The sequence below is a fragment of the Benincasa hispida genome, chromosome 7 (assembly GCF_009727055.1).
Source record: "Benincasa hispida cultivar B227 chromosome 7, ASM972705v1, whole genome shotgun sequence".
NCBI lineage: Eukaryota > Viridiplantae > Streptophyta > Magnoliopsida > Cucurbitales > Cucurbitaceae > Benincasa > Benincasa hispida.
The window spans coordinates 27189294-27214008 of NC_052355.1; the positions used below are offsets into that span (position 1 = coordinate 27189294).

At 32.2% G+C, this 24715-nt stretch overlaps 1 protein-coding gene across 1 annotated transcript; it reads right to left on the reverse strand.

Annotated features, from left to right (window-relative positions):
* Positions 1-289: 289 nt before the first annotated feature.
* Positions 290-3923, reverse strand: LOC120081260 (trihelix transcription factor PTL-like). Its single transcript, XM_039035983.1, has 2 exons — positions 3315-3923; positions 290-1084 (listed from the first exon to the last, which is right to left on the reverse strand). The coding sequence occupies exons 1-2, from the start codon at positions 3797-3799 to the stop codon at positions 325-327; spliced, it is 1245 nt and encodes a 414-aa protein (XP_038891911.1). The 5' UTR covers positions 3800-3923; the 3' UTR covers positions 290-324.
* Positions 3924-24715: the final 20792 nt, after the last annotated feature.

Sequence of the window (24715 nt, forward strand, 5' to 3'; positions counted from 1 at the left end):
GTACTTAGCTAGTTCAATTTACATACAAATATGTTAAAGATAACCAAATGATATGTGGTTCGTATTTTCCTACCTCTATCATACATATGATATAGTTAAAAGGTTTGCGAAATATTTTCAATTGGAAAATAATTATTCGAGATTGTTACATTAACCCTGCTAGGTACATCTATGAACTTTTGGATATAAATATATAGATATAGTTTTCATATTGCAAGGGGATTCGAACCACAAAACTCGTGGTTTTTAACACAATCATATGCCAATTGAGTTATGTTCGGTTTGATACATTGTTTGTTTATCCATGGTTATTCTTATAAATTATTACCCTTTGCCAGCAAATTTCTTCACAATTTCCATGAAAGCAACTTCTCGAGCATGAAGCCAAGCTCTTTCCCTCGCACAAAACTTACTCATCTCATGATCAAACCTTGCCACTTCTTGCTTCCTCCATTCTTCTTCTTTCACAATCCTCTCTTTTTCTCCATCCTCAACACTTGCCATTATCTTCTCCATCCAATTTTCTTGCACTTCCATTAATCTACTCAGCTTCATATCCACCATTTTCTCTACCTCCTCTCTCCAACTCCCTCCATTATTATTATTATTATTATTATTATTAACACCACCCTCCTCTTTCGACATGTTGTTTTCCCTCGATTTCTCCGCCTTCCTTTGATTCATCATAAATGCTATGGCCGATAGATCGTCGTCGTGGTAATTTCCCGACGACGACGTTTCGAAATCAGATGATATCGAAAAGCTTAGGCTCATTCCGCCGCCCGTCTCTTGATGATTGTTATTGGGCGGTTCTTGATGATTTTCTCCGGGGAATTTCCCGGGCGGCGGAGTTTCCGATCCGGCGGCCGAGTTTTGGTAGAAGTTGGATTCTATAACTGGGGATGATAATTGGTCGTTGGATTGGCCGTAAATGGCTTCGAGTTGACGAAAGAATCTGTAGTGCTTCCCGTCATGCCTCCCGGTTTTACCTTCCTTTGTTTTCTTGTAGTATTTGTATAAATTGTCGAACTTCTCTTTGCATTTCTTCCCACTTCTTTTGTACCCGTATTCCTCCGCCATCATCCTGTAAAATAATATATGTATATATCAAATTCATCCATGAATATTTTTTTCACGTTAAAAATGGTTAAATCACCGACTTACCCACAAGTTTGAGATAATAGATAAAGGTAAAATTTAATATTATATCAACTCTCTAATATTCCCTAAAAATTTGTAGAAGACCCAACAAGAATAAACTAGAAGTTTAGCTCGTGGGTCAGACAATGATTCAACAAGCTTGTAACATTGTTTAATCCTCTATCAAAGAGTTATCTAACTCATGAAGGAGAGAATTTACCAACTCATGAGTTTAAGCTTTTATATAAATCAGTGATTTAATAAAGAATTACAGCTACCGGTGCAGTCCCAAGCTGCACCTGCATCTCTATGCATCCCGTTCAATTACAAAAATAAAAAAATATTTTTAAAATATTTTTAAAAAATGCCACGTGACAATTTGTAATTAGACACTTAGATGAACTGCATAAAGATGAGTGCAGCCCGAACTGCACACAAGTATTTTTCTTTAATAAAATCTTAAATACTTAACTATATCTAGCTATAATAAGCAGTTTTTATATATTCAAATTTACCGCATCAAATTTATCATCGATACTTTTTAACTTGTAATAGTTTAGACTTTGAACTTTTGTGTTTAATAATTTAATCCGTGCATGCCATGAAAAGTTTTGGTCAAATTATTAAGTGTTCAATATTTTTATATGTACCAACTTGGACTATATAGTTTATAAAAATATTTGATCCATAATTAATTTTATTGAACTATATATTATAACAAATCTATTTCTATAAATCTTAACATTTTTTACACGTAACAAAATTGAAAGTAAAATCACTAAATTCCTACGTATTAAAATTTAAGGATTTTAAAAGTGTAGAAACTAAATAGATACCACTAAAGTTTTAAGGAAAAAAAAGTAATAGATTAAAAATGTGTTTTACCTATATATTTAATTTCTCATGCTTATATCTAAAAGTTTGTAAAAAATAATGGATATAGTAAATCAATACAATTACTCATTAACCTTAAATGATAGGTTATAGTAAATGAAGAGTAGAACTCAGGACCTAGAGACTATGTTAAAAGACGAATTAGTTAGACTAAACTACAAGTTTAGTCAATGATATTCAAGATTGTATTGTTAGTCCCTTAAATTTGTATTATTCATAAGAAATATACAAATAAAAGTTTTGAGGCCATATACATATTACTAAACTTGTAATTTAATCTGTAATGTTTTATTAATATTCTCAACACTTGATAGAGAAAAGGGGTATAATAATTATGCAAAAATGGAATGATTTTATCTATAATTAAAGTAATCAAAAGTTGAAAATTAAGGGAATTAGATTTGGTGTATGAGTTTGAGAAAAGCAGACCCTAGATTAGTAATCAAAATTTTTATTTCTTAATTTTTAAAAGGAAAACATTATAGATGAAAGTTGATAACAAAATCTAAAATTTTACAAGTTTATAGACTATAATTTTCAAAAATAAAAAACCATATATAATTATCATATTGGCATTTAAAGTTTGTCTTCAAACATGATGTATATTTTGTTTGGATTAATTCACTGTACTTTATATATATATTATATTAGTTGTAACTTAATAATGAAAACATTCCTTTGTAGATTTTTTAAGAAAAACATTCCTTGTAGTTGTACCAAGGTCTGTCTAAAAATACGAGGCATTTTCCTTTATAATAACTTTTCTAAAAAAAAAACTAATGATCTTTATTAACATATAATTATATGTACCAAAAGCAAGGAGCTTAGAATATGCACAAATCATTATATATTATTATATATATAAATTATCTCATTGAAAGACCATCCGCAGACATTAAAACCAAGAAATAAAATGGAAATAAAACACATGGGTCTCTCACGCTCTCAGTAATTAAAGTTAATGGCTGTCATTTTCAAGCAATAAATCATGTTATTTTTAATATAATATTAAAAAAAAAAGCATTTTATTAATTTTATCAAATAAAATTCAAAAATCAAGATATCTAATGTTTGCATTTCACGATTCTAGTTTTTTTTTTTTTTCATGGATTTTATCAAATAAAATTCAAAAATCAAGATATCTAATGTTTGCATTTCACGATTCTAGTTTTTTTTTTTTTTTTTTCATGGAAAATCAAGAAGGAAGATCATATAGCAGGTGGGGAAGATGAATTTAATTAAAATTTAAAATGAGTAAAAATAATAAATAATAAATATACCTAGAAACCTGATCCCAAAGAGGACCTTTCTGATTACTCTCTTTAAACTTGGAATCAAGGCGAGATCTGATCTCAAGAAGAGTGAGAGTTTCTTGTCTTGGCCATCTACTGTTAACTCCATTACTTCCCCCAACGGCGTCGTTTCCATAACGACACCATTCACTATCCATTATCAACTTATTCCGCCGCAAAAATGGGGCTGAAGATGCGGCGGCGGCAGTGGAAGACCCACCGCCGCCTGCAGTGGTGGAGTTATCGGAACAGCCAAAGTGAACCAGCCCATCGGGCAAATTGGTGGGGTCGGTCAGGACGAGCTGAAGTGGCTGGAACTTGGGGAGTGGTGGCGGCGGTGGCGCCGGAGAGAATCCACGTGTCAGGTGGGGGTGGTGGAGGAAGAAGGACTCTAGGGTTTGTGGGGTGGTCGGAAAGTTGGGTTTGTCGGCCATGAGTTGCCGGAGATCTGGGTGTGTGAATTTATCGGACATAATTGTTTCGAGAAGGGTTAATGAGTCTGTGAGTGAAAATGAAGAGAAGAAGAAAGAAAGGGGTCCATAGTGGAAGGAAGCTGGCTGGAGAAAAAAATTGAGCCTTTAGGCTAAGGAGACAGGATCCGAGTCTTCCGCAACTTAATTTCATTAGAGAGAAAGGGGCTTTGGGATGTACTACGCCCAATCAAATTTTAACACGTGTAAAAACATTACACGATGAACATGATAAACTCACCTTTGTGAGTGAATTTTTTTAATTCAAAGAAGGATTCGAACGTCTAATCTCCTACTCGAAAGTTTAATGATTGAGTTGTTTGTATAAAAAAGGTCTAATACTATGTTAATAGTGTAGTGAGCAACAGTCTAATTTACACCCAAGTTAAATAGTATATTTAAATATTTTAATAACACTAATGGTTCCGACTTGTTTGATAGATAGTTTGAAAAACATAAATTTGACGATAGTAAATGTTTATGCAAGTTGAGTTATGCTCGTATTGATAAAATAAATTGGTATATAGTATTAAATATTAAGACACCGTCTGATAATAATTGGTTTTTTGTTTTTAGAATAAAATATCTTTTTGGTCCTTAGGTTTTAGGTGTAGTTTCTATTTAGTTTCTAAGTTTTCAAATGTTACACATTTCATCTTCAAGTTTTGAGTTTTGTTTGGATAGAGTCTCTAAGTTTCAAAATGTTATAACTTTACATTTGAGATTTGAGTTTTGTTTCAATTTGGTCTTCAAATTTCAAGATTTTACATTTTTTAACCTCAATTTTTCATTAAATACTCACTTTTAATCATTGATGCCAATTTCTATAATTAAGTAGAGATAGTTATAAAGTGAAATTTTGAATTTAATTTTAAAAGTAAACTTAATTAATTATAATTCTTTTAATTATTTTTAACATATTAACATAAATTAATAATAAAGACGAAAGATGAGTATTTAGTAAATAGTCGAGTTTTAAAGTATAAATATTAAAACATAGGGACTAAATTGAAGCAAAACTCAAATGTTGAAGGTAAAATTGAACCTTTTGAAATTCAGGGACTAAATTGAAACCAAACTCAAAACTTAAGGACTAAATATGTAATATTTTGAAACCTAGGGACTAAATAGAAACTAGACCCAAAACCTAGGGACCAAAAAAGTATTTTTCCCTTGTTTTTAAAAATTAAGCCTACTTCTCCCTCCAATTTTCTTCATTTGTTATCTAATTTTTACCAATGATTTAAGAAACTATGCCAAAATTTGAAAACTAAAAAATACTTTTAAAATTTCTTTCTTTTTTTGGAATTTGGCTAAAAATTCAATAATTGTATATAAAAAAGACTCAAATCATTATTAAAAAAAAGGAGAATTGACTTAATTTTTAAAAACAAAAAAGAAAAACCAAAATTGGTAGCAAAGAGGGCCTAAAGTTTTCATCTTTTTTAATACAAGTCTTCTATTTAAAATTTTCAAGTTATTCAAATTATGATGGATACACTAAAAACCAAAAGAAAAAAAATCTTTGAAATTTATACTATTTGAATCACACAAATTGGAAGACATGTGATGTTTAATAGCACGCCGTCAAAACAACTAATCATAGAATTTCTTAGTATCTAAAAACATATATATATAATCAGATTGTCTACCAAATTTGACCTTGAAAATTATTAATGTTTTCACCATATTTGTTAATGTGTATAGTAAATACATTGAAATATTCAAATATTACTAAGAACATAAGAAAAATTTCAATTTTTAGGTGTCGACTAAATCAATTGGTCGTAAGAGGAGCAACCTACTTCTCTAGTAAATATTATGCGGTTCTTGATTTTTTTTTCAATGTGAGACAACATATATCCTCTTAGGATGGTATCTTTTTGGACTCAAAATTCTTGTATTAAATTCCAATTTTTCTGTTTTTAGACTCAATATGTGTTTGGGCTTTATGACTCTAGTACCATATGAGATACATGAAGTTTCCATCCGAAGACCAATTAATCATGAAAGGAGTAGCCCACCTATGTAAAAATTTTGAAATATCTCGATTTTTTTTAAGTATAATAATTAACATGTGATATATATTGGCCTCCTGCAAGGCCTGTCTTTGGCTCGCTCGAAAAATTTTAGTCTATATTTGGGAGCGTTTTTTAAATGGTTAATAATCACTTCTGTAATGTTTAAAATTACTCCAAAACATATTTTAACCCCTCAAAAATAATTTAAAATTTAATTTTCCACTTTTAAATAAATTCATGGTGTTTAAAACGATAAAACTAATTTTAGTCGTATAAGAACCACTCTACACATACTATTTGGTTTAGCCACTTACTCTCTATGAAGTTTGATTATATCGATAATTTTCCAACTAAAGGTATCCTATATTAGGTGAGTATAATCGATGGTGAGGCTGAAGAAGGTTAAAAGTCAAATTTATCACTAAATTAGTTATTAATATTGGTATTATATCAATTATATATATATATCTATGCATATAAAACATAAAGTTAAAAGGACTCAAGCCCTCGATCCATATTAAATCCGCCGTGAGGATTGTAAAATATTAAAATATTTGCTTCCCTTGCAACTAATGAAAGAGGATCTAGGTTTCACTATAATCGGTCCTTTAGCTAAAATGATGTCATCCTCCACCATCCCAATCTATCGTCACATGTTTTTTTCTAGATTATCGGGCTATTTACTTATTTTGCTTAATTATTTAATTATTTTGTCCATCAAATTTTTTAATGTATCTTTAAAATCTCAAACCTTTTTATTTGAACACGTGGTTAAAATTATAATATGCAGGTTAGATAAATAATTTAGAGCATATTTGTACGTTTCTTTTAAGGGGTTCAACTCATTATTTTTTTAAAAAAAATCTTTTTGAAGGAGAAACCCTAAACATCTTTAAAGAATATTAATTCCTGTAACAAAAGAAGAATAAAAAAAAACAATTAAATCTACTCTCAAAAAATTAAAAAAAAAATAAATTATATGAATTAGTGGATAACTTAAATGACGCGATTTTTACATCTATTTGTGTCTATCAATAATAAATTATCATAATCATCTATCAATGTTTAACATTGATAGACCTTGTTATATTTGTAAATATTTTAGTTTATTTTTTTATATTAAAAAAAAACCTTAAAATTATTATTTAAAAAAATTGATTGTGAATTTTGCTTCCAATAAAAGATAAAACACACCAAGTTGACTTTAATTTATACAATAAATTTAGTATATATATATGTGTGTGTCTTATTTATTGGGCTTGGGATTGTAAAGGAATATCAATTAATAAGCACTATTACAAATTTTTTTTTAGAATAGGTGATATTATTATACAATAATAAGGGGATTCCACAACCCGGGATCAAGACATCAAAGCATCAAAGCACAAGTAAGGACAGGATAACAAAACAAAAAACAAAGCCTACAAGATAAGATCATAACAAAACCAACACAAAAAACAAACTCGCATACCACTAGAGAGAAAGCTAGAGAAAAGAAACCAAAATCCCACAAACAAGGGACAACAGCAAAACAAAGAATAACAGAAAGTACAACAAGAAAACATCCGTAAACACATTATATAAGACCAAGAAGATCAACTCGCCAGGAAGAAGCACGAGCACAAACCATAGAGACCATAAGGTGAACCAGAGCTGACACCGACCTCGGTCTACTTCCATGCAGTCGTCGATTACGTTCTTGCCAGATGTAGTATATGGAAGCACACTAGAATACACCGAATAACTTACTACGTACCTCCTTACCCGACCCCACTCGACACAACCAACTCAATTTCACATCCCAACCCGCACCCGATGCAACGAGCCCAACTGACGCAACACACCAGACCACACCTCTCTCCCGAACCCACACTCAAAAAATAAATAATCTCGCGACTCCACACTTCCCCCACACAGAAGGCACTCCCCCTCTAACAACACACCCCAACTCCTCAACCAATCTCGCGTACCCAACCTGTCCCTCACAGCTAACCACGCACAAAATGAGTGACGCGGAATACCACCCCCGCCCACAAAATACCAACCCAAGACACCCTAGGACGACGAGGACGCAAACTCTCCCACGCACTAGCGATAGAAAACCGACCACTCGCATCCGACACCCATACCCAATAATTTTTCCCCCTCACCGTAGGCCCCACTGCCTGAATAAGACCCCAGATTAACTCCAACCTCCCTCACCATCCATGAATTTCGACAACCGTGCCTCCAAACTACTCCCTGCATCATAAACAACCATAGACTTATATGAATCCAAAATCGTACCCCTGGCAGCCAAGGATCCCATCATACAAAACAAGACCGACCATCGTCAACCATCAAACGAACCAAATGCTTGAATCTATTTCTATTTCGCAAGATAGCCCTGAAGCACCAACACCTCCCAACCTCACTCTGAACAACCCACAAAGACCGCCCACGCAAAACATAAGCCTCCACCCACGCCACCCATAATGAACCCAATTTAATTAAGAGAAGCCAGAGAAGCTTCATAATAGCAGCCTGGTTTTCCAAGATGCCACCCGTGCACCACCCTTCCATAAATAAGTACATAGCGGACGATCAACCTCATGAGTTACACACGCAGGCAACACGAAGATGCTACACCAAAACACCTGAAAGGATTGTAAGACAGACCTAACAAGCCCAGAAAATCCCAATTTACCGAATCATACGTCTTTTGAAGGTCTACCTTATAGCCCCCCACAAAGGATCTTTTTTAGAAAGATATTGTAGTTAAGGTGTGGGGTGGGGGAATCGAATCTCAAACCACGAGGTTGATAATATGAACATAATGTCAATTGAGCTATGTTCTTGTTGGCAGCACTATTACAAATTTCTTTTTAACGTCGGTGTCACCTTTATTTCTAGGGATGTTCATGAGTTGGGTTGGGTTGGGTCGGGTTGGGTCGAAAGACATTTTAGACTCAACCAAATTGTTGGAGTTGTAAATTTCTTCAACCCAAATAATCCTTATTAAAAGATGAACTCAACCCAACCCAACCATAAAATATTTGGGTTAGTTTGGTTCGGATTAATCGGGTCATTTATTTAAATTTTTGTTTTAAAAGGAAACAAAACATAAATATGTAAAAATCTAATTGAATTATTTTCATATATTGAATTAAGATTAATGGCTCAATTTCAATTTATATAGTGAAAATTTTCTTTCTAAAGTGCAAAGAAACTAATTTTAATAGTTGTTGAAGAATAAATTATTCAAAAAATATTGAAATTAAATAAAATTAAAATCAATATATGTATAAATAATTGTTTTATAAGTAACAAAAAAAAATATTTTTAAAAGTTAATAATAAATTCAGGTTGGTTCGGGTTATATTAGGTGAACTCATAAACCAACCCAACCCATAAAATTTTCATTTATTTGAACCCAACCCAACCCAAACCGCATGGATTGGGTTGAATTGATCGATTTTTTTGGATCATCAAATTTTTTGAACACCCCTACTTACTTGACCGAGATGGAAAATTTTGGCTAACCGAAAATAAAAACACACGCATAATTGTGCATGTATAAGTGTGTATATATCACTTTTTTCATTCAGATGAATGTGAATAATTTTTAACACCATGTCGTGGAAGATATTCAGATTTTCATTTTCTTAGATTTTAAAATTTGAGGTTATATAAAATATTAAAATAAGTATACGCGATTTGATATTATGAGTTGTACTATTTTGAAAAAGTTTGTTCAATATTAGTCCTTATATTTTTAATTGTCTAATTTTAATCTCTACTTTCATTCGATCTTAAATTTAGTTAAATAATTATAGTAATTTTAGGTAAAGAAATGCAATATGTGAATATGTTTTCAAAATTTATTGTAAAACTATATTAATGGTTAACCAAAAAAAACAAAACAAAACAAATCCAACGATAAACTAGCAGTGATAACTAAATTTAAGATTTATTGAAAGTATATGAACTAAAATTGCATATTGAAAGTATAAGAACTATAAAATTGAACAAAATTTCAAAATATAGGTACCAAAATGTAAATTTAACCTATTATATATAACAACATACACTAATAAGTATAATGCTGATTAGGTTTTTATTTTGTTAGTATTTAGAAGTCTCTTTTCTTTTTTTTTCTTTTTTTTTAAATGATAAAGCAACACTTGTTCACGTCTGGTAAAAGATAAAAAAAAAAAAAAAAAAAAAAAAAAAAAAAAAAAACTACATTTTGTCATCTAAGAGTCTTTTATTTCGTGAACATCTTAGTTTCTCATAAAGTAACATATAAACTACCATCTTTATTTTGCAGTATTATAAAATATCCTGATATCAGGAGATTTTTAATATTCTAGGATACTTTTACGGAGGGCATCTGGAGAATTTTGAATGCCCTCTCGAAACATGTATTTTTTGGATTCCCCTATTGAAGGCATTACATTTTTGCGCTTCCTTTTTTCCCCCACATATATAACTCTTCTTTATTTTCATTACATTATTAAAATAAACATTGTCAACCATATATATCACTCACTCTTTTTTTATTATATCGTGATTGTTATTTAGCAAGACATCCAAATTTAAATTTATTTTATAAAAAAAAAATAAATTATTATATGAGAAATTTTCACATATAGAAAAAATGTCAAACTATTTTACAGAAATAGCAAAAAACTGATAATACTGATAGATTTCTATCCGTGATAGACTTCTATTAGTGTTTTATTTTTCTTTGCAAATAGTTTCCCTTGTTTTTCTATTTTTGAAAATCTTTCTTATTATATATTGTTTTGAAGAGAAGAATAATATATAAAAATAAGGAGAATTTTCAAAAATAAAAATAAGAGAAACTATTTACACAAAATAGCATAATTTTAGTTTTCTGTAATAGAAGCTTATAGAAGTCTATCCATGTCTTCCAGTGTTTTCTTTTTGCTACTTCTATAAATCGGTTGATATTTTTCGTAAAAAAATTTTCTAAAAAAATATAGGTTGTATTAATTTTTTAAAAAAAAGCATTCAAATTTGTAATAACATATTATATAATTTCAAATTATGTAAATTTAATTATAAATTAATAAAATAGTGGTAAGAGCATTATTATAAATTATATAAACTTAAAACATTTTCAAGTAAAAATGCTATGAAACTAACAAAGTTATCAAAGTATCTCAGATACGTAAAAAAAAAAAAAATGAAAATACCAAATATCTAGCATTGTCAAACAAACTCATAACATTGACATAGACATCTTCATAAGATATTTTTTCTCTCCTTTCTTATAGTTTTTTCCTTTTTTTTAAAAAAAAAAAAAAAAATTAGCACAGATTAAAAGGATGTAATTAAAATATAAACAGAAAACAAATAGTTAAAATTCGTTTCACATATTTAACCTGCATGTACAATTTGTATATAACAATACAGGGTGATATTATTTTATAGATAAAAAAAATACTTTGATCCCTAACTTTCATAAAAATAATAATTTAGTCTCTAAACTTTGATTGATAACGATTTAGTTCTTATAATTTCAGTTTTGTAACAATTTAGTCCTTAGATTTGAATATGTAACAATTTAGTTCTCATACTTTGAAATTTGTAACATTTTAGTTCCTAACAAAAAAAAAACAAAAAAAAACAAAATTTGATGTCAATTTTTATTATTTTATGTAGGGATGTACATGGGTTGGGTTGAGAATATTTTTTGGACCAACCCGAAAATTCAGGTTGGTTGGAATGGCAACCTATAGAACCTAAGTAAAGTCTCTAATCCAACCCAACTCAATCCTTAAAATTTGGGTTGGTGTGTCGGGTTATAACTTATTTTTTTCTTTTTAATTAAAAATATGTAAATTTATATACAACACATGACTAATAACTAAAAACTTATAAAATTTAAATACTGAATACTAAATATCTAAGATATTTATTGTAAACTTCAAATAAAGATAAATATCATAACAATTTTAAAAGAAAAATATTTAAAATTCATAAATTAATCAAATTTTAAATAAAGAGAAATATATATAGTATATTTTATTTTTATATATAAAATTCAGTTTATGTTAGGTCAAGCCAATTTGTTTTAGCCAATCCACGATCCAACCCAACCCAACGAAAATATAACAAGTTTAACCCAACCCAACCCAAAAACAAAACTAATCCAACGAAACCCTTGTATTTTGAGTTGAGTTTGTTCGGGTTGTCGGGTTATTTGAACATCTCTAATTTTATAATGTAAACTTCGTATTTTATAAAAATATTGGGTCTCTAATTAGTTTATCGATTTATTCATACAAGAAATCTCACTAAGTTTTAACAATAATTTCTATCATGAGAATTAAATTGTTACAAATTTGAAAGTATAAAAATTAGATTGTTACATACTAAAATTCATGAACTAAATTGTTACAAAATAAAAAATCAAAGACCTAAATCGTTACCCAACAAAATTTAGAGATTAAATTATTATTTTACGAAAATTCAAATTTCTAAATATATATATATTTTGGTACCGTATGGAAGTAGGGATTGCATATTAGGAGAAAGGGCGCACAGTGGATAATTTCTGTCGCTATCGGCAACTGGCGTTACCGGGATCCGTTTCTTTCCTTTCCTCGTCACGTAAAAACAATTCAGTTGCTACTCTCTACCTGTCAGATCTGATGACTTACCCCACACGTTGCCCGTGACTGACTACATGCCACGTCATCCACTCGTTTATCTCACTTTCAAGAAAATTATATTATTTTAATCTCGACAATTTTTAAATGATTTATACGACACATGACAGTAAATAAAGGAAGTGTCGGTAAATTATATCCATAAACATTGTGCAGGTTGTGTGGTACGGATCAGGGATCGCCAAAAATTACAAATTCACCTCGTGGTAAAAATAATAATAGTAGTTTAAACATCTCTTTTAATATTTAAATTTTAGTAAAAATAATAATTTAGTATCTGAATTTGAGTTTATATATTTTTAAATTTGTAATAATTTAGTAAAAAAAAGTAAAAATTGTCTAAGTTTTAATTGATTTAGTAGCAATTCTTTCCTTTAAGGAATGAAAATAAAATAAAGAAAGAAAATGAAAGGATTTTGTCGGGAGAGAGGTGGGTTTTGTCTTTGCCTAAAAGGGAATGTGGCGCCCTCTTATCTCTATCTCTTTCTTCTTCACACAGCTGTACATCATAGCCACGCCACAGGGAAACCATGTACGGACGGACCAATGGTGTGGGTCCCACGCTGAGAAATAGCGTGGGAGAGATCTGATTAGGGAGAAAGTGGGAAGTGGAGACTTAGAAGACTGCAAAAAAGCTACCGCTGCGCTCCTTTTCATGTCATCATTGGATAATCTCCCCCCTCCCCCTTTAAAAATATGCCCCCAAAACTTTTTCATTTTGTTTTTTTTTTTGGGGGAAAAATCCTTTTTTATCCCTAGATCTTTGTATGTTTTTATCATTGTTCACTTTTTTTTTTAATATCAATATTTTCAACAACAAATATTAATATTATTTAACCAATTTGATGAAAACTAATTTGAATGGATTAAATTTAAGATTTATTGAAAATACGTATATTGAAATTAGACATTTGAAAGTATAGAGACTACGATTGAACAAACTTTAAAGTACAATGATCAATATGATATTTTAACCAATAATAAGTTTGGTTAATTTGGACGAAGAGTCATTTGCATATCTCTATAGTGATATGATATTGTCCATTTTGAACACAAAACGTTCTTCTGACTCTGGTTTTTTAAATCAAATAAAATGTCTCATTCTAATAGAGATGATTAATGTTGGAGATTTGATTGGTTGGTTTTATATTTTTTTTAAGGCATTGGTTTCTGCAGTTGTTTCAAATAAAGTCTTAACATCTGTTTCAAACAATAATTTATTTTTTTGCAGAATATTTTTTTCTTATCAAGAAATTCAGGCTAATCCATTCCATTTAATATTTTCTTTTATTGTGGCGTGACTTGTCTTTTCCAAATCGAGATTTGTTTCTTTTCTTGGATTTGATTATTTAAAAGAATTATGTTGATCATTTAAGGTTGTCGCTTTTGTTAATCGAGCCAATCGTTTCTTGTTCTGTGGCTGAATTGTTCATTTCGGTGTTCTTGCTCTTTCCTCACTACATTTCGTTGTGCAAATTCTTCATCCGTCGTGTGCAACACCGTTGTGTGAATCATTCACGAATGTAAAGATTATTCTGTCTTTAGGGGAGCCTAAGACACAATTAAAGAGAAAGGGTTCTCGATCTTGGGGGGGGGGGGTGCCTAAGACTCAACTTCAGATAAGGAGTTCTCCATCTTAGGGAGATCCTGAGATTCATCAGTGAAGGGAGTTTGTTGACTTGAGGGGAAGATAACAACGTTGAAAGGAGTTTCACACACTACCAGAAGTCGAAGTGTTCAACACTAATATTACCAAACTTAAGGAGAGCCTAAGTACATTTGAGAGGGAGTCTCACATCTAGGGAATCCTAGGTTATCAATGAGTTAAGCTCTACGTAAGTCATTTTAGTAGTCGTGTATTGCAGATAAGTACTGTGTTGTAAACTACTTAACTCTTTAATATTAGTGGATTATCTTTCCCGGACACATGCCCCCAGATGTAGGTGGATTTCACGGAACTAGGTTATCTACTTCTGTGTCTTTTTAACTGCTTACTTACTGTTAGTATTTTGTTGTTACATTTGTTATCAGTGCTTTCCTTTTAACATCTGCATTTGTGTGAAGAGTCACCTCAACATTTTTTCAATTGGTATCAGAACGGGTCACCTTTATCTTAGGTGTTTCGATCATGAACGGAATCAAAGAAGGTGGCTCCACGGCTCAGCCCCCTGTTTTAGATGGAACAAACTACTCATATTGGAAAGCTAGAATGATAGCTTTCTTAAAGTCTATTGATCATACAACTTGGAAACAAGCGGTAATTGGATAGTCTTCTCTTCAAATTATTGTTCCTAAATGTTGAGAACGCTCCAAAGCTTGAAGCCGAATGGACAAATGCTGAGAACAAAGCATCCACGAGGAATTTCTGTGCCTTTAATGCTATCTTAATAGTGTGGACAGAAATATCTTTCGTCTGGTTAACACATGTGTGTTTGCCAATGAGGCTTGGGAAATTTTGGATGTTGCTCATTAGGGAACATCAAAAGTCAAGGTGTCTAAACTTCAATTGTTAACCACTAATTTTGAAAGTTTGAAAATGCTTGAAGAGGAAACTATGGCTAAATTTAATGTTTGCTTACTTGACATTGCTAATGAATCTTTTGCCTTGGGTGGGAAGATCTCATAAGAAAAACTGGTTAGAAAGTTTCTTAAATCCCTACCTAAGAGATTTGATATAAATGTAACCGCTATAGAAGAAGCTCAAGATATTGTCAATTTGAAATTTGAAACTCATGGGATCACTACTTACTTTTGAGATGAATTTTGATAGGAAACGTGTCAAAAGAAACCAAGGTATTGCCCTCCAATCCTCTGTAAACAATCAATGTGAAGGTAAAATTGTAGAATAAGAAGAATCTTTTGCAGACTTAATACCTTTGGTATATGAATAGTTTAACATGGTTCTAAAGTACTTTAAAAATAAATCTGGAAATTATGTGTTTCACCACGTTAAAGAAAGAGAAAGCGCATATTCAAATCCATATAGATTTCAATATCAGAAGAAAGATGTTGATAATTCAAGCAGTGTTGATTAGAATGAAGAAAAATCCTTCTGGTGCAAGGAATGTGAAGGTCATGGTCATTATCAATCTGAATGTTCAAGTTACCTCAAACGACAGAATAAGAGTTATATGTTAACTTTGTCTGATAATGACTCTAAAGATACAAGTGAATCTAAAGAAGATGTCAGAGCCTTGGTTATTGTACTGAAGAAGATGAAGATTTCCATGAATCGGTTGAAACTTATTATTATACTTTACACCAAAATTGCTTAGAGGATGTAAAAGTCATGGATATTCAGAAAAAAAAATTGAGTCGCTTCTTTCTGACAATGATAAACTGATGACCATTGTTTCTAAACTTAAATATGAGCTGAATTAAGCCAAGACTGAGCTGAACCTATGTATAAGTGCATAAAGATGTTGAACTCAGGAAGGAATGACCTTGATAGGATTCTGCTTCAAGAGAGTAAAGTTGGTGGTTTAAAAGTTCTTGGAAACTTAATGAGAAGAGTTAATGATCAGTCTATTTTTAAGGGGAAATAAATTATTGATGGATGTGATCAGAAGCAGATGCCAGCACATGTGTCTTCAACATCTATTCTGACAATCTCTCGAAAGTTTGTAAAACATGCCAAGAGTGTATGAATATTAAAGGAACTATAAATCTAAAGAACCAGTGAGCGGAAGTGGATCGTTCCAAACTCCATTGTGAAAGAACATATACATTTATAGTAATTCCAAACAGATTAATGCGTTCTGACCTACGTTTCAGATGAAATACTGATATATAGCAGTTGTCGCAGCGTTGCAACCTTGCACAAGGGCGTTGTAATGCTGTGCTGCGCAGCGCGCGCCCCTTCACCTCACATTCATACCGTTGCAACACCACAACGCTGCCCTGTTTCTTCACGAAATAGAAAGCTTATGTCTTCTAGCGTTACGCAACACTCTTTTTTAGCATTGCAATGCTTCAACTAGAGGTCGTTTCGTAAATCTTTGGCCTTCTTTCCCCTTTTGTGCAATTTAGCTTCTATCTTGGCCGTTTTATCTAGGGATGTCCATTTACCCTGCGGGGTCGGGGACCAGGCCCGAACGGGGTGGGGAATCCCGATTACCGATTAGACAGGGAATGGGGGAGGGAGCGGGGATAATTTTTTCCCCGTAGGCTAAACGGGGACGGGGATTATATTCCTCGTCGCCTGTTCCTAACCCATCCCCCATCCCCATTTCCCCACCCTCTCGAATGAATATATTATATAATTATATTTATATGATGATTATAGTAATAATAATAATTATTATTATTATTATCATCATCATCATCATCATCATCATCATCAATTGATATTCTGTTTACATAAACATAATTTGAGTTTATAATAATAATAATTATTATAATTATTATAATAGTTATTATTATTATTTTATCTATATACTTTTTATAAAAATTGTGGTATAAAAGTTAGTTATTTTCTAATTTTCATTCAAACCTTTTCGTATTTTAATACATTTCTAAATTGTTTTAACATTTAAGACTTTCTACCTCAAGTCATAAATGTTATAGTTTTTAAATGGAAAGCTTGACTATGATATTGTAATATTTAAATTTTAACTTTTAGAAATTATAAGATTAAATTATATTTTTACACATATAATAGTATTATTTTTATACTATTTTCTTTGAATGAAAAATTTATTGGAAATAACTCATTTAATATATATAATTTTATTTGGTTGAGAATAAACAAAATTGCTAAAAATGAATAATTATAAAAAACAAACGGGAAAATTTTTCCTACGGGGAATTTCACGGTGATGGGGAATGAAATAGGGGGGCGGGGAAGCCTTCCCCGTCCCTGCCCTACCCTGTGGACGTCTCTAGTTTTATCGTCTTTTCATCCTAACGCTTCATTCGACCTCTTGTATGCTCGAGTCCTATAAAATCATCAATTAAACACATTAAATAGCCTAACGTTCTCAAATTAAGAAGAGGGAGATAGCACATTTTCGGTACTATCACTTGGTTCAAGCGGTTAAAGGGCGATTTGGGTGCTGGGCGGTCTGATTCGTGCAGCTTAAGACCCGGTTCACCTATTTTGAACCAGTTTGTCTATTATTTTGTATTAGTTAGTTGTTTTTAATTGATTAAATTATTATAAGTATTATATTAAATTTAATTAATTGCTTAGGAGTTCAATCCCGATTCAATAATTGTTGTTTAAATTACGCATTTGATGTATGGTTTATTATTATTTATACATGTCATAATGTGTGCCATATAGTAAAATCCCACCATAGGTTATGAGTTATTCATACATCATTTATATTATAAATGTTATAATATATAGTTGCATGATTTAATTTTATAGCATGCTCATGTATCATATAATATCAGTATTATAATATATGTTTGCATGCATCAATAACATAGCTATGCATCATTTATATTATAAGCGTTATAGTATATAGTTTGAATGTATGCTATTAATTATTTCATTACTTTATTATATAAGTGTTATGTATGTTAAGTAATGAAATGAGATTGTATGAAGCATGAAATTACTTTAGGTTATTTTATAATTGTTATAATTTACCTAAGTATGGTTTCACATGGAAAGATTGGTTTTAATTTATTTCATTTTGTTTTATAATTGTTATAATTAAATGAAATTAGAAATTAAAATCAATAATTCATAATTGCATACAAACCTTAGGTTAAAAACATTTTTTAAAATATTTTTAAAACATGATTCACACAGACCTAAGATCAAATTTCTAATAAGATTATAAATAAGTTTAATCTTTTAATCACTTTAATAGGATTAAATTGGTTTTAATTAAAAGATTAAATTTGTAGCAAGTGTATCTATAAGGGACCTTTTGTCCAAGGCTAGTTCTGTTTAGAAGACGGAACACCCCTACCTAGAAACTAACCTGGAAAGGTGAATTAGATAGATTTGTTACAAGCATGCAACTATTGATTAAAGTTTATTAAAGTGTCTAATAGACATTAATCAAAGTTGTTTAACTATCCAAAATAAGTGTTACTTTTGGGAAAATTTAAACAATCACTTAGTAAAATAATTAGTCGTATTTTTCTAAGTTAAATTAACCCTAAGTAAAACACTCAGTGAGAAGAAAATGAGGTATATGATACTTCATTTTTCCTTTTCACGTTTCTCCCTCAAAGTTCACACTGGGAGATCTATACTCGGCCTCGAGGCACCTTTGCTCGTGTCCCCCTATGGATGGTGTTTGTATAGGTCAATACCAAGGTGAATTGAGATATTGTTTATAGTAAGTGGGAGTGGGACGTGTGCCAACACATCCCACCGTCTCTCTTATTAGTTTGTATTAAATTTTTATGCTCGGCCTCGAGTCATCTTTGCTTGTGTCCCCCTATGGATGACATTTGCATGACTCTTTACTCAAACTCCAGAAATGGATAGGATTGTTTTAGTTTTTTCTCCAATCAGTTTTCCCTTATGGTTGGCTCATTGGGACAAAACTCTAGAATCTAAAATGAGGGGTTACACTTTACAAAAAGCTAGTTAATAGCTTTTAAACTGAATAATGGTGACTGATATTTACAGTAACAAGAAGTTGTTCTGTATATTGGTTGAGATGGTCTCATTCAGTGAAGGGGTACCTGATCATCCTACGATGGCTTTTACTCTGCCTCACTAAAGCATCATTGTAAAATAGATGTCACACGGGGTGCATTATATTATTTTGCTAGAAATGATTGGTTTTTCCAAATGGATAATGCTTGAATACTAATATAAATAAGTTGTATGTTTCAGTAAATTTCATAATGACTTCCACAACACTAAATTTACTTATTGCCAACAAACTTACCGGCAAAAATTACGCTACATAGAAACACACAATCAACATAATATTAATCATTGATGACCTGATATTTGTCCTAATGGAAGATTGTCCTCCTATACCAGCTCAAAATATCACTCAAAACGTTCGAGAGGCATATGAGCGTTGGATACGAACAAACGAGAAGGTCCGAGCGTATATATTGGCAATCTTTTTTTAAGTCTTGGACAAGAAGCATGAGTCCATGATCACTGGCCGTGAGATCATAGAGTCCACGATAGGTTCTGTCTTTTCCCATTTGCTCAATCGTTTACATGATTGTTGTTTCCTCCTTCTTCTGCCTCAAACCAAGTCCACACAGAGTCCACCCTCTGGATTCTCACACCGAGAGTACCAAGGTAGCCTTCTTGGTGGTGTCATACTCAACTTGACACCGTCGAGGTTCTGTAGAGGCTGTTTGTGTTGTTGGGGTGTTCGTGACCGAGGCGATCGTTGAATCAGAGTGCGTAGTGTTCGTGTTGTGTAGCGGTCATGTTGGACGAGCGTTCGAGATTGCTGTGTTCGGGCGTTCATGAGCAAGGAGAATTGGCGACGAGTCTACAAATGTATGTAGATTCCTCATTGATTATTTGTTGTATCATGCTATAATTTCTGTAATGAATGCATAACCATATGTTTGTGTTACGACTGTAACTTGTAATGTTCATACATGATTGTAATTTGGAATAATTTTTCGCTGCTGATGGAAATCCTCGTGATCGATTTCCTTCATTTTCAACATGATGGTCCACTTCAACGTCGCAGAGATGAATGGGTCTATCATCGATGAAGCTAGTCAAGTTAGCTTCATCTTGGAATCTTTACCTAAAAGTTTCCTGTAGTTCTGTAACAATGCTGTTATGAATACGATTGACTACAACCTAACCACCTTGCTCAACGAGCTATATACTTTCCAATCCTTGACGAAATCCAAGGAACAGAAGAGTGAGTCAAATGTTGCCTCGTCCTCTAAAAATCTCTACAGATGATCGTTCTCTAGAACTAAGTCTGTGTCTTCTTCTTTTGGCACCAAAAAGTGGAAGAAAAAGAAAGGTGGAAAGAGGAAAGCTAACCCACCAGCTACTACCGAGAAGGGCAAAAAAGTCAAGGTTGCAAAGGGAGTCTATTTCCGTTGCAACCATGAAGAACACTGGAAGAAGAATTGTCCCAAATACTTGGCAGAAAAAAAGAAGGCCAAACAAAGTAAATATGATTTACTTGTTTTTCAGACTTGTTTAATGGAGAATGATGATTCAACCTAGATAATAGATTCAGATGCCACTAACCATGTTTGTTCTTCATTTCAGGGAAATAGTTCCAAGCGACAACTAAAGGTTGGGAAGATGACGATGCGTGTTAGAGCTGGGCACATCACCTCAACTATAGTAATGGGAGGAATTCGACTTTGTTTACAGAAATCGTATATTATACTAGATAATATATACGTGGTTCCAAGTTTGAAAAGGAACCTTATTTCTTTAAAGTACTTATTAGAACAAAAATATTTTGTTTCATTTTATGTAAATAAAGTGTTTGTTTACAAAAATAGTGTATATATTTGTTTTGCAAATCTCGAAGATAATCTTTATGCGCTAATACCGTTAGAAACTAAAGCCTTCCTAAATACTGAACTGTTTAAAATTGTGTTAACTCAAAATAAAAGACTTAAATTTTCTCTTAAGGAAAATGCCCATATTTGGTACCTAGGATTAGGTCACATAAATCTCAATAGGATTGAGAGATTGGTCAAGAATGAACCTCTAAGCGAGTTAGAAGAAAATTCTTACTTGTATGTGAGTCATACCTTGAAGAAAAAATGACTAAAGGATCTTTTATTGGAAAAGGTCAAAGAGCCAAAGAACCTTTGGAACTTGTACATTCGAACCTCTGTAGTTTGATGAATGTTAAGGCAAGAGGAGAGTGTGAATATTTCATCAGTTTTACTGACGATAGGTATGGGTATGTTTATTTAATGCAACATAACTCTGAATCCTTTGAAAAGTTCAAGGTGTATAAGGCTGAAGTTGAAAACGCATTAAATAAAATCATTAAAACATTTCGATCTGATCGAGATGGAGAGTATATGGATCTAAAATTCCAAGACTATTTGGTAGAACATGGAATTGTATACCAACTCTCAGCACTTGGTACACCTTAGCAAAATGATGTGAATTCAACCATTGAACTATTGCATGTACCTAAAGAACCAATTACAAGAAGCAAGGCAAAGAAGATTCAAGAGGCATTCACACTACATCTTCAAAAACTAGCAAATTCACAAGCTGTCTCTTATACACATCTAGATGTGTATAAGAGACAGATATAATATTAGTTCGATGAGTCAAGAAGAGAATGAGATGAAAATGGACGGGAAAAGTCCTATAGTTTGAAAGATGATATAGTGATAAAAAAAAAGTATGTAGATTTTGTGAAGAAAATGCTGTCAAGTGTGCACTGCATGGGAAAATGTGATGTCAAAGCTTGTCAAACGTACATATCTACTTTGCCGCCTTCTAGAGGAGATATTTAAGGTAATTTGAAGACTTTCTACATTCCTAGTTTTGCATTTTTACTTATAATTTAATATGTAATTAAGTTTCAAGTTTCTAGGTGTTATTTTCTACAATTTGCAATTAATTGTATTTGAATGACTTTGAGTTTCTTGGTCTATCCACGACCATTTGGCCTATAAAATGGCTTGTAATGTTCTTCAAAACTCAGATTATCGATAGTAAAAAGCTTGTGCTTATTCAACCCTTTGGTGTTGTCCTTTTCTTTCAAATCTTGCTTTAGATTTGATATTTAAATCTATTCATTGGATTAGTCTTGATCAAGCTAATTCTCGAGTGAGTTGTCTTAGGATTTAAGAGTGACCATCATAGATTCTAAGTTCGATCTAAGTAGCTTTCTTTGTGAGTATTTGCAAGGATCCTAGAAGGACCTCTAGCTTTGCATCCAACAAGCATTGCGGGCGCTTATCACAAAATGGTGTATCAGAAAGGAGAAATTAAACTCTATTGGCCATGATTCGGTCTATGATGAGTTATGCTTCCCTACCTGAATCATTTTGGGGTTATGCAGTACAGATTGTAGCTTACATTTTGAATTATGTTCCGTCCAAGAATGTTATTATAACACCTGTATATAATGTTGTTGATATTGGACACTTACATCTCACCTAAATGACCATAGGTGACACGACCTCAATCCTGAGTGTTTTGGGAACTCCTGCCTTTGATGGCAGTCCTTTGATTAGTATGAGTGAGAGTAGCCAGATTGCTAACTCAACATGCCTAAATTTTTGGGGACTTGTCTGATTTGGGAGCTGGGAACTCAATACACAAGATGAAATTCACTTCTTTCCCGAAGCAGGCGTAAGTAGATAGATTGCTCCCTTAAGAGTTAATTTCGGGGCTTGAACATAATGGTCATAGCTTCTCTTTGGAAAAGAGAACTCAGTCATAGTAGGATTATAACTTATGTTCATTATAGGATTCAGTGGTACTTAAGGAGTTAGATGTGACTATAGGGGCATAACGATTATTGGCCGAGCTGTACTTACGAGCGATCTGTGAAGGGTTGTCGCACTATTGATTGGTTAAGATGGACACATAATATATTCGTGGTAAGGAGAGTTCAGCTGTTGGTATTTAGTGGGGTGTCTGGCAGTTAATAGATGGTGGATCCCGTGACTAACGAGTTTAGTCAGTTATTCACGTACCGTTAGAGCTTCGAGCTATAGGTTCATAAGGTCTCCTTGGTAGCTCAATGGATTCAAGTTGAGGATCAGTTCTTGATGTTGATTTGAAATGTTCAAATTGACAAGAGGTAATTCGATTATATATGATATGATTGTGATGGTGTATGGGATACATCAAGTGGATGATTAATGTAAATGAGATTTACATTAAGTGCCATGGAATAGAAAAAAGAGCTATGGTTTATATGTTTCATGAGATGAAATATTAAAACTATAGGTTATAAATATATTATGGTAAGTTAGTTATCATTTATATTTATAATAATATTNTAGTATGGGTGAGAATGGCCAGATTGCCAACTCAACATGCCTACCTTTTTGGGGACTTATCTGATTTGGGAGCTGGGAACTCAATTACACAAGATGGAATTCACTCTTTCCCAGTGGTACTTAAGAAGTTAGATGTAACTACATGGACATAACAGTTATTGGCCGAGCTATACTGACGAGTGATCTGTGAAGTGTTATCGCACTGTTGATTGGTTAAGATGGACACATAATATATCTGTAGTAAGGAGAGTTCAGCTGTCGGTCTTTAGTGGAGTGCCTGGCAGTTAACGGATGATGGATCTCGTTACTAAAGAGTTTAGTCAGTTCTTCATGTATCGTTGTAGCTTTGAGCAATAGGTCCATAAGGTCCCCTTGGTAGCTCAATGGATTTAAGTTGAGGATCAATTCTTGGTGTTGATTTGAAATGTTCAAATTGACAAGAGATGATTCGATTATATATGATATGATCGGTATGGTGTATGAGATATATCAAGTGGAGAATTAATGTAAATGAGATTTACATTTAGTACCATGGAATAGAAAAAGAGCTATGGTTTATATGTTTCATAAGATGAAATATTAAAACTATAGGTTATAAATATATTATGGTAAGTTAGTTATCATTTATATTTATAACAATATTAATTATTGGATAATTATCTCTTTTTCTCTAATAACCTATTGAGTATTGGATAATTATCTCTTTTTCTCTAATAACCTATTGAGTGGGAGGTTATTGGTGTTTCATGGTAACCGTGAGATAAAAGGAAAAATGTTTTTTCTAATTTTAGTAATGTTGATTTGAGATTTCCAATCTCGGAAAATTCGCACGGAGAAGCTGTCAAGTAAATCAGATCTACTAAGCGACAACTTGGAGTCAACTAAACGGTCATTGAGTGTTCTTAAACGATAGAGACTCAGCTAGACGATGAGCTAAGCTATCACATAGCTTTTGCTAGACGATCGTATAGCTTTTCCTAAACGATTGGGCATCGACCTATACGATAGGTTGTTCCATCTCCCACTTGCTCAATCGTTCGTGTGTTGCTGTGTTGCTGTGATCGAGCGTTCGTGATCAAGAAACTTGAAGATGAGTCTACAAAGGTTTGTTGATTCTTGTTCTTGATCTATAGTAAAACATGCTTTAATTTCTATTTTATGCATAACTGTATGTTTCCGTTTGTGTTTGTAATTGTAATGTTCATATACGATTGAAATTTGGAAAGATCCTTCTACTGCTTATGGAAATCATTGTGTTCGATTTCCTTCAGCATCCACCTCCTAAAGTATACCTCTCCTTGACATAGCCAACTCAA

Coding starts and splice junctions, on each gene's coding strand:
- LOC120081260 (XM_039035983.1), bottom strand. CDS start 3,799: ATGTCCGATAAATTCACACACCCAGATCTCCGGCAACTCATGGCCGAC. Junction 1,085..3,314: donor CTTTGGGATCAGGTTTCTAG/GTATATTTATTA, acceptor ATTATTTTACAG/GATGATGGCGGAGGAATACG.